Genomic DNA, 11988 nt, shown 5'->3' on the forward strand with positions numbered 1-11988 from the left:
CCCTCCAGCCCTTGCCACTCTCTGGGGCCTCAAGTCTCTTGATGGTTAGGTACATCTGAGATCTCTCAGACATGGAGCCACCAGCCAGGCAACGTACACAAGCTGCTCCAAGGCCCATAATACACATAGAGCAGAGGACTGCCTGGTCTGGCCTCAGTGGGAGATGATGCACAACATGGTTTTTATATCATGAGTTTCATGCCAATATGGATTAAATAATGAATTCCTAGCTGACCAGAGCTACACAGTGTCAGTAGGTTACAACACATAAAGAAAAAAATAGAGAATGTTTGTTTATATGATCCTTTAGTGAGGTCCTTTTTCAAAGTTCTTTATTGCTCGATCACCTATTCACCCTACCTTCTGCAAAGTACTGTGTTAACTAAAAATTAGAAGGCTATTTACATCTCCAGTCATTTTATAGAAGAGATTTGTGGATCTTCTAAGCATCCATATAATGATTGTGAAACAAAAAAGACCTCTCTTGAGGTCCCTATCCTTGAGAATTGCTAATTTACCTTAGAAATCATCAACAAACACATGATAGTCTCTTACTCGTTGATTGATAGTTGTCATCTCTAATTGTACTTTTTTTCAGAGAGTCAAGGAATCCATATAGGACAAAAAGAATACAACACAGTGCTTGATGAGGTTTTTGACACTAAACATGAACTCTCGTTTAAACAAACCAATAGTGGAAATAAACCTTACAAATGCAGTAAATGCGACAAATGCTTCACCCGCAAAGGATATCTTTGGAGTCATCAGAGAATTCATACAGGAGAGAAACCTTACAAGTGTAGTAAGTGTGACAAATGCTATACCACGAAATCCCAGCTTACAGTTCATCAAAGAATACATACAGGAGAGAAACCTTACAAATGTAGTGAATGTGACAAATCCTTTACCCAAAAAGGTTGTCTTAATGTTCATCAGAGTTATCATGCAGGAAAGAGACCTTACAAATGTAGTGAATGTGGGAAATGCTTCATTCAAGTTGGTAAACTTAAAAGACATCAGAGAATACATACAGGAGAGAAACCTTACAGATGTAGTGAATGTGGCAAATGCTTTACCCAAAATGATGGTCTTAAAAGTCATCAAATAATTCACACAGAAGGGAAACCTTACAAATGTTCTGAATGTATCAAATCTTTTAGCCGGAAACGCCGTCTTACAATTCATCAGAGAATTCATATGGGAGAGAAACCTTATAAATGTACTGAATGTGCCAAATGCTTTACACACAAAGAAGGTCTTATTATTCATCATAGAATTCATACAGGAGAGAAACCTTACAAATGTAATGAATGTGAAAAATGCTTTACTGTCAAAAGGGACCTTGGAATTCATCAACGAATTCATACAGGAGTTAAACCTTACAAATGTAGTGAATGTGAAAAATGCTTTACTTTCGCAAGTAACCTTGAAATTCATCAACGAATTCATACAGGAGTTAAACCTTACAAATGTAGTGAATGTATGAAATCTTTTACACGGAAAGGCAGTCTTAGAAAACATCAGAAAATTCATACAGGAGAGAAACCTTACAAATGTAGTGAATGTAATAAATGTTTCACCCAGAAAGACAGTCTTAGAAGACATCAGAAAATTCATACAGGAGAGAAACCTTACAAATGTAGTGAATGTGACAAATGCTTCGCCCAGAAAGGAGATCTTAGAAATCATCATAGAATTCATACAGGAGAGAAACCTTACAAATGTAATGAATGTGAAAAATGCTTTACTGTCAAAAAGAAACTTGGAATTCATCAACGAATTCATACTGGAGTTCAACCTTACAAATGTAGTGAATGTGAAAAATGCTTTACTGTCAAAAGGAACCTTGGAATTCATCAACAAATTCATACAGGAGTTAAACCTTACAAATGTAGTGAATGTATGAAATCTTTTACACGGAAAGGCAGTCTTAGAAAACATCAGATAATTCATACAGGAGAGAAACCTTACAAATGTAGTGAATGTAACAAGTGTTTCACCCAGAAAACCAGTCTTAGAAGACATCAGAGAATTCATACAGGAGAGAAACCTTACAAATGTAGTGAATGTGACAAATGCTTCACCCAGAATCGCGATCTTAGAAATCATCAGAGAATTCATACAAGAGAGAAACCTTAGAAGTGTAGTGAATGTGATAAATGCTTTATCCTGAAAAGTGAGCTTAGAATTCATCAGCGAATTCCTATAGGAGTTAAACTCTACAATTGTAGCGAATGTGACAAATGCTTTACCCAAAAATGCAGTCTTAGTATTCATCAGAGAACACATGCAGCAGAGAAACTGTATAAATATGGAGAAGCTGATAAATGTAATCTTAACACTCATCAGAGAATGCATAGAGTAGAGAAACATTACAAATGAGGTGAATGAGACAAATCCTTTACAAAGAAAAATTATTTTATAAGTCATCAGAGGGTATATACAGGAGAGAGAACTTACAAATGTAGTAAATGTGTAAATCCTTCACTGTTGACTTACCTTTTAGAAGTTATCAGAGAACACATAGAGGAGAAAAACCATACAGAAACTATGTATAAGGAAAGTTCTTTTCCAGAATCTCAGGTCTAAAAAATTATCTTGAAATTAATGGTGGAGAAAACGTTTCCACTTTGCCAAGTGTGGTATGTGCTGTATGCAAGTGGTATTTTTGTGGTACTTCAGGCTCTACACTAGAGAAATGTTATGAACATAAAAAATTTGTGAAAACCTTTATTTAAATGTTCAAATCTTATTAACTATCAAGCACTTATGCTGAGAGAACCTCTCAAAATGTGACAATGAAAGAAATTTTTCTTTAAAACTCTTTACTTGTTCATAATAAAATCCAAGTGAGGAATCCAGAAAAATGTGATATATATAACAGTTCCTTGGAGACTGAAATATCCATTGCAAAAGGAATTACCCACTGATTAAGATTGGTATTACTCCTCTCAAAATAATGACACCAATAGCTTTCTGTATGTCTAATTCAAATGAAAAAACTCAGACAAATTATACTTCTTAAAAGAGGATATTACAAACTAAGCAACCAAAATAGGACGCTCTTTATCCTGTACATGTGCTTATAGATATGCAGTTTCCTCCAAATGTCCAGTATTAATAATCTGTATCATATGCTGGTTTCAAATTTCAGGATAGCAACTATGTTTAAATCCTTTGACTTTGACCACTAACTCCTTGTCCGTACTCCTGTATGTAACTCCAATAAATCTCATTGAGTCAACAAGTTGGACTTGTTTGTTTTCAGTCTCTACTTTGGGTGGGTAGGTGAGTATATATGTTGCATTTCCCTAGAAACTGTCTCTCATGAAACAGAGCTGAATCCACTAAGATTTTCAGCAAACTTGAAGCATAACTGTAATACTAGAGCAGTGTTTTTCATCCTGTGATTGGCAACCCCTTTGGGAGTGGAATGACCTTCTCATGGAGATTGCTCAAGACCATAGGAAAACACCTATTTTCAATGGTCTTAGGAATGAGGCACTATTCCTTTCTCTCCAGGTTTGTTTGCCTGCATAAGAAAACATTGATACATTGAGTTGTGTGACCGTACTGCAGCAGTTGGAAAGTTACAACTACTGTACTAGAGAGAATGCATTTGTGTTACTAAAATATGGACGATTATGTTCAATGTGCCATAGTTGTACTAGGTAACATTATAATGGCTTCACACTGACAAAATATAGAGTCTTTGGGTGCCTGGGTGAAAAGCCTCTACTCTTCCTGGGAATTCAAATAAAATAAAACTACAAAAGATCAAATAAAAAATTTCATATTTGGCAGTAACAGGCATCACTGGGTTGTGTTTCTGAGTGGATCTTAACTTATACTAATAGTCCTTGATTCAACCCAAATCCAATATCCTCAGGACAATGTCCTCCTGGCCCGTTGTATCTTAATACTCCACTTTATATACTGCACAAAATGAGTTAGATTTGTTGTTTTTGTTAAATAATTTACACAATGCTAATATTATACACACCCCAGATCACTTATTGTGGAACAAAACTTAGTAACTGGCTTTACAAATATATTTTCTTCATCTTAATTTCATGTGTAAGTACATCCTTACAAATATCATGAGATTAGCTTTGAAAAACTAACCTGTGAGCAGTACATGTTCATTAAAAGTTTAGAAATCCCAAATATGTCCTGGAAATTCATTTTTATTTATTTATTTTTTTATAATTATTATTTTTTTAAATTTATTTTATTTATGTGAGTACAGTGTAGCTGTCTTCAGACACACCAGAAATGGGCATCCGATGTCATTACAGATGGTTGTGAGCCACCATGTGGTCGCTGGGATTTGAACTCAGGACCTTTGGAAGAGCAGTCAGTGCTCTTAACCCCTGAGCCATCTCTCTAGCCCGGAAATTCATTTTTAAGAACCGACAAACAAGGAGAAATTATTCACTACAAACCAAAGCATTATATTAGAATATTGAAACTAAATTCAGAAAGACTTAGAAAACTTGGATCTTTGGGCAAAGTGGTATGTTAATAGTGAACAAATTCATATAGTTACATAATTGTTTTACTGATTTTAAAAAAATAAGGAGCAGGGTGGTGGTGGTGCATGCCTTTAATCCCAGCACTTTAGAGGCAGAGGCAGGTGTATTTCTGAGTTTGAGGCCAGCCTGGTCTACAGAGTGAGTTCCAGAACAGCCAGGGCTATACAAGAAACCTGGTCTCCAGAAAGTTGCTTCTTATTTTGAGTGTTGAAACATGAGCTCATTTTTAGTCGTCTTGAGTACATAGAAGCCTCTCCTTTCAAATGATCATAATTAATTTCCACCAGGCAGTTGACAAATAGGTGTCTAGACTAGTCCTAAAAATTCGGGAAATTGCAACCAGCTGGACTGTCTCTGGTACTTCCAATTTCACATGTTCAATGGATCTACTACTCACTGCTTGATGAACTTGGGATCCTTATCCTGAATTCTAAATGGTAAGTTTTCAAACTTTTATACAGTGAAAAGATAGGAATTTTGCAGGCAGATGGATGGAATTGAGAATATCATCCTGAGTGAGGTAACCCAGTCCCAAAAGGATATGCATTGTATGTACTCACTTATAAGTGGAATATTAGCATTAAAATACAAGAACCATGTTACACTCCACAGACCCAAATAAGCTAAATAAGAATGAAGGCCCAAGGGAGGAATCTTGAATCTCACTTAGAAGGGGAAATAAAATAGTCATAAGAGGCAAATGGAGGGAGGAATGGGGAGGTGAATGGAGAGTTCAAGATCAGGTGTGGGGAAGGACAGGAGAGATAGAGAGATGGCCATAAAAATTAATGTAAATCTGAATTTGATGGTAGGGAAATTTTCCAGAATTTGACAAAGAACTGGGATAAGAGAAGTGCCCAGGAATCAATGGGGTGACACTACCTGTGACCCACTTTGGAACTTAAACAGGCCACCTGTTGTAGGCAGACAGGAACACCAGTGGAGCAATAGAGACCCCAAGCCACATGCAAAATATTCAATCCAAAATTTATCCTGTCTACGATACTGCAGGCATTGGGAATGAAGCAGAAATTGAGGGAATGGCCAGCCATAACTGGCACAACCAATAACTGACCCATCCCATCAACAAGCACTCATCTCTAACACTATTAATAGTACTCTGTCATGCCGGAAGACTGGAGTATGTTGTCCTTTGACATGCCCCACCCAGCAGAGGCTCAGATATATACAGACATACTAGCCAAACAGTGGATGGCATTTGGGGGCTCTTACATAAGAGGAGGAAGAATTGCAGCTCCTGAAAGGGATAGTAACTCTATGTGAAGACCAACTGAGTCAACTAATCTGGAACCTTGGGGCCCTCAGTGTCTGCTGGTTCAGTTTCCAAAACTGTTTCTGCTTCCACTTATTGTATAACTGTTACCCTAAAATATTAACAAGATGCTCATTCTAATTCTGTAATGTTGACTAAACTATGATTGCTTTAAAAAACACAAAAATATAAAAAACAATTACATGATAATTGTGTAGCAGAAAAACTACAGAGTTGAGACAAATATAGTTTATGCATTTAATAACTCCATCCTTGGTTTTCACCTTTTGCAACATCTCTCCAACTGGCAAAGGAAACAAATTTGTTTTTCATCTTTTAAATTGGAGTTCCATCCTGTGGGTTCTTTCTCAGAGATCTTGAAATCTGCAAGAGAAGAAAGCATGAATGAATGTCAGTTCCAGAAGTTTTGTAATTGGAAGAGCTTTTGAGATATCCACCCCCACTCCAGCTCCAGCTGTTCAGGACACACATGAAGACCAAGCCGTGCATCTGCTGAATATGTATGGGGAGGCCTAAGTCTAGCCTGTATATGTTCTTTGATTGGTATTTCAGTCTCTGAGAGTCCCAAGGGTCCAGGTTAGTTACTCTGTTGGTCTTCCTGTGGAGTTCCTATCCTTTTTGGGGGGTGGGGGGGCACAATCCTTTTTCCTAGCACACAGACCTAAGAGGCAAGCTACACTAGCCATTCTAATATCTAATTTAAACTAGACTTTCAACAAAAATTAATCAAAACAGACAGTTAAGGACATGTCATACTCAAAGGTAAAATCTACCAATAAAAGACCTTTTTAAATGCTCAATGTAAGCAGGCCTGATACAGCTAAAATTCCTGCTATATATTCTACATTAATACAATATCTTTGGGGACCAGCAGGACCTACGCATGCAGGAACTCCACCTGGTCAGTGGCACCGGTTCCTTCCAGTTCTACTGGGCCTGTGCTCTGAGCAGACCTTGGGTGCATTTCTGCACAACATCCAGAGGGCGCTCCACTCCCATGCTCTCTAACAAGCCCAGGATCAGAGGATCAGAGCCACTCCCACAACACCCAGAGGAAGCTACACTCCCAGGTCCTCCAACAAGCCCAGGATATGCTGATCAGAGGTGAGGAAGACAGAACATCTGTTCCAACACTGGGAGTAACTGGGACAAGCAGGACCCAGGCACGCAGGATCTCCACCACTCCAGTGGCACAGGTTCCTTCCAGTCTGTCTGGAGAGCTGCTCTGAACAGACCTTGGGTGCGAATTTTGCAGCCAGTCTCACAACACCCAGAAGAAACTCCACTCCCGGATTCTCTAAAGGGCCCAGGATCCCAGGATCACAGAGACAGCTGGACTCTGAGGAGTTCTGAAACAACCAGGATCACAAGGACAGGCCCCAGTCATGTTTAACCCCAGCAGGTAGCACTAGAGATAACTAGATGGCAGGAGGCAAGTGTAAGAACATAAGCAACAGAGAGCAAGGTTACTTGGCATCATCAGAACCCAATTCTCCCATCATAGAAAGTCCTGGACACACCATCACACCAGAAAAGCAAGATTCAGATCTAAAATCACTTCTCATGATGATAATACTGGACTTTAAGGACATAAATAACTCCCTCAAAGGAATACAGGAGAACACAGGTAATCAGCTAGAAACCCTTAAAGGGGAAACACAAAAATCCCTTAAAGAATTACAGGAAAACAATCAAACAGATTAAGGAAATTAACATAACTATCCATGGTCTAAAAATGGAAATAGACCCAGGCAGTGGTGGAGCACACCTTTAATCCCAGTTCTTGGGAGGCAGAGGCAGGCATATTTCTGATTTCCAGGCCAGCCTGGTCTACAGTGTGTTCCAGGACAACCATGACTACACAGAGAAACCCTGTATCTAAAAACCAAAAATAAATAAATAAATAAATAAATAAATAAATAAATAAAGGAAATAGAAACAATAAAGAAATCACAAAGGGAGACAACCCTGTATATAGAAAACCTAGGAAAGAGATCATAGATGCAAGCTTCACCAACAGAATACAAGATGTAGAAAAGAGAATCTCAGGGGCAGAAGACACCTTAGAAGGCATTGATACAACAGTCAAAGAAAATGCAAAAAGATCCTAACCCAAAACATCCGGGAAATCTAGCACACAATGAGAAGACAATCAGTATAGAAGAGAGTGAAGACTCCCAACTTAAAGGGCCAATAAATATCTTCAACAAAATTATAGAGGAAAACTTCCCTAACCTAAAGAAAGAGATGCCCATGAACATACAAGAAGCCTACAGAACTCCAAATAGACTGGACCAGAAAAGAAATTCCTCCAATCACATAATAATCAAAACACCAAATGCATTAAACAAAGAAAGAGTTTTAAAAGCAGTAAGGGAAAAAGGTCAAGTAACATATACATGGATGCCTATCAGAATTGCTTCAGACTTCTCACCAGAGACTATGAAAGCTAGAAGATCCTGGACAGATGTCATACAGACCCTAAGAGAACACAAATGTCAGCCCAGGCTACTATACCCAGCAAAACTCTCAATTACCAAAGATGGAGAAAACAAGATATTCCATGACAAAACCAAATTTACACAATATCTTTCCCCAAATCGAGCCCTACAAAGGATAACAGATGGAAAACACCCACATAAGGAGCAAAACTACACTCTAGAAGAAGCAAGGAAGTAATCTTTCAAGAAACCCATGCAAACCTAATTCCACCTCTAACAACAAAACAACCGAAGTAACAATTACTTTTTCTTAATATCTTAATATGAAAATTAATACTACCAATATATTATAATCAATTGAAATCCAAAAATATGAGGAATTAGAAATTTGTTGGCTGTCATCCAATGGTTTCCCTAATTGGTAATTGGAGAAATAGGTCCAACATTGTACAATCCATATACACTTTCTGCTTGTTTGTACATGCTGGGTTCCACATAATGGTCTTGAAATCAGGCTTCTCCTATCTCATCCTCTCTATTAGTAGGATTGTTTATTTGATGTTTTTACACTATACTATGGTCTTCAGAACAGCTTACATATTTTAACAGTTTATACAGCCAAAAGAAACATAGGCAATTAACTTGGGAGGTAGCTTGTAAGAGAACAACAAAGAGTTAGGCTGAATCCTTTGCAATAGTTTTTAACTACTGCATTAAGTTTGAAGAAGAGGACTTTATAAGTTACTTTTTCTCTGAGATGAATGCTTTTCAAAATCACCACAGCCAATGAACCAAATTCTTACCCTCAACTAATGTCTGTGCCACCCTCCAAGCAAATCCATTGTTCATTGAAACAGTTGGTGAATGACTTCATGGATAGACCATCTTAATACACACACCATTTCTTAAATGAATATAACCTGTTCTCTGTGGGCTGAGAACAATGACAATCACTCAAGTCCAATAGCTTTAACCATAGCAGTAAATCTGTATCCAAATATGGTGCCTACAATTCATTCCTTGGCACAGCAGAACTGTCAACTCTCAGCTTAGCTACAATGGAGGTAAAATCCTGTGGTGATGTGAACTCCAAAAAGACTTTGTCTATTCATCTATTTATGTGCATTTGAAAAATAGTAGTAGTGTTGTATTATTTTGAAATATACATTTAATATATTTGGAGATATTTAAAATTTATATGAAGACAAATGTATGTATTTTCAGTATTGCTGTGGACAAGCATCTATATAAAACTGTGCAATTGATTGTTTTATATCAAACAAATTTCATAATACTCATTTTTATTGTTACAATATTTTATAAACTTTAAAATTATGACAAAATAAAAAAATGAAAGATATTGCAAGTATTGAAGGGGGTCTCTGAGAGGAGTGGGGTACAAAAGTGAAACAAGCATGTGACATAATTCTATTAACTTAAAAAATGTTTTTAAATGTTAACAAATTCATATAAATTGAAATCATGTATCTTTTTCTTCATCATGCAATAAAACTTAAATCAATAAAAAATATTATGTTGAAAAAAATACAGAAAAATAAAAATACAAAATCCTCTAAAACTTGATCCAGGAAATAGCAGTGTGGAGAGAATTCCTAGGAAACCATATACTTATTTATGATGTAATTGAAATAACACTAAAAAGCCATCTTTATCCTTCCCTCACAGATTTCCAATATTAAGAGCCAAATATCAAATTACTTGATTGGAAACAGTGAGGTTGTGGAAGACAATTCAGAAATTCTGATTTCTGTAAGGAAATAGGAAGTCGGTCATCATCCCATTGTTAATATCCTATAGCAGAATCCATCCTCCATGGTCCTGAAAGCACCATGAAATAATTAGCTAACCTCATACAATTTTGTCATCCAGAAGCCATTTTAAAGGTGCTTTTAGATAAAACAGATAATTTACTTTAAAAAATGCAGTGATGAATGCAGAGACTCATGGCTGTCCAAGATAAAGTTATTCTATCTGTGTAGTTCTGGAAACACTTGAGGAAGAAGGGGGAAGGAAATAGGAATAGAGAGGGAAAGGCCATGACATGTTATCCTCCTGACTCCATACAGCTATTTAAGTCAGTAATCCAGAGCAATCGTACTTACCTTCTGGGGCCTCATGCTACACTGTCCTTAGCAACAGTCTAGAAAAGGCCATGTTCATGGAGTCCTACATTTTGTTTCCAACTGTTACCTATGGACATATTTTTAGAGAGTGTGTGTCATTAGTTGTTAGGACTCTGCTGTGCCAACCAGGTTCTAACATACAGCAAGAATATCATGATCTTAAAGATGCCCCTGGTTAATGTTGGTAGATCACAAAACAAAAAGAATGGGTATAGGCATGAGAGAGAGATTAGTTGGGAGTTTGGACCAGATTAAAAGAGATTTAGAAAGTGAGATGTGGAGCCAGGAGAGGTATATATATATTTGAAATGTATAAAGGAACAAAGAAAGAAACAAAGAAATTCAATGGATGGCCAGATCACTCTGTTAGATCATTTTTTGGGGGTGGGAAGGGGGCAGTATCTTAAATAAACTCTATTTTATACTTTACCTGTCATATGGCTCTGTACTACACCTGTTGTATAGCTATACCTCATGAGGAAAAGATGCCTCAGCTTTGGCCTGCTGAGGGCTAAGGTACCCTCCCACCTCAACATAGCTCCAGCTATAAAACTTACCCTTGACTTGTTCTCTTCTTTATAAAACACAACATCTCTAGCAACCATATCTGGAAAAATCATGTTAAACCCCAAGTCATAGGATCTTGACCTAATTGGTGATGATAAGATATCCCCAACAGAATTTCAAGAGCTGAGAGCTACTTCCTTAGGAACAGTTGTTGGAAACACAACCCTGCTTCCCTCCTTCCCTTTTCCCACCCCTTCATCTCCTCTGATCTGGGAGGTTCCAGGGTCACCCAGCTGTGGTTCTTGCTGCAGCTCAGCTGTGTGCTGACTCTCCTCCCACAGCCAGGAAAATGCATCTTTGAATAGGTTGGGAGTTCCGAGACAGAACCGGACATGGGTAAAATGCCTGTAGTTAGGGAACATGTGGCTTCCCCAGGTAATAAAGGGAATGGTGGATTTTCCTACCACTCTGGCCTGGATATCTGGAGCATATTTCCTAGACCTGCACAACACAACCCTATTCCAGAAGCTCTAAACTTTTTCAGGCTGGGCTCTTTCTCGTCCTTAGTTACCTTTGTAGAGTCCATCCAATTACTTTCTGTTCCCCTTTACTCTCCTGGTCCTGATGGTATCTCTGCCCCTTGGAGACCCTTCCCTCCCACTGAGATTCAGGCAGCCAGACACACAACTCCAGCTGCCAGGTTCCTTTGGACTTTCTTTGCATAGCCTCCCCATATGCTTTCTGATAGCCTAGACCTGAACTGGATCTAGTTGGAGACTGTATCCCAATATCTGAGCCTCACAGTGATTTCTCTGGAAGTCAGTGAACTCTCAACCAATACAACTCTAGTGCAAAATTCATCCTGTGCTGAGATTTCATCAATAGATATTGGGGAAGTGCAGCCTCACGAAAACTTTTGTCTACTGGGAAACATAAAGGACCTCTACCACGCAGAACAGATAATCCCTTTTGAAAACTCAGTACTTTATGGAGAAGCTTGTGGTTGTCTAAGATGCAGAAATAAACAGACTTTTTTGTTGTGTTTTGTTTAAGGATTTATTTATTAT

The 11988-nt window shown here is 37.8% G+C and overlaps 1 protein-coding gene and 1 long non-coding RNA gene across 2 annotated transcripts; one reads left to right on the plus strand and one right to left on the minus strand.

Annotated features, from left to right (window-relative positions):
* Positions 1–585: 585 nt before the first annotated feature.
* On the plus strand, positions 586–3247 carry LOC116077424 (zinc finger protein 665-like; the record flags this gene model as incomplete). Its single annotated transcript, XM_031351955.1, has 1 exon — positions 586–3247. A coding segment is annotated over one exon (1554 nt), but the record flags the coding sequence as incomplete, so codon positions are not given.
* A 2805-nt stretch (positions 3248–6052) lies between these two features.
* On the minus strand, positions 6053–11725 carry LOC116077662. Its single transcript, XR_004113297.1, has 3 exons — positions 10972–11725; positions 10394–10481; positions 6053–6192 (listed from the first exon to the last, which is right to left on the minus strand). It is a non-coding gene; the product is annotated as an uncharacterized LOC116077662 (long non-coding RNA).
* Positions 11726–11988: the final 263 nt, after the last annotated feature.

This window comes from Mastomys coucha, unplaced genomic scaffold (genome assembly GCF_008632895.1).
Source record: "Mastomys coucha isolate ucsf_1 unplaced genomic scaffold, UCSF_Mcou_1 pScaffold5, whole genome shotgun sequence".
Taxonomy (NCBI): domain Eukaryota; kingdom Metazoa; phylum Chordata; class Mammalia; order Rodentia; family Muridae; genus Mastomys; species Mastomys coucha.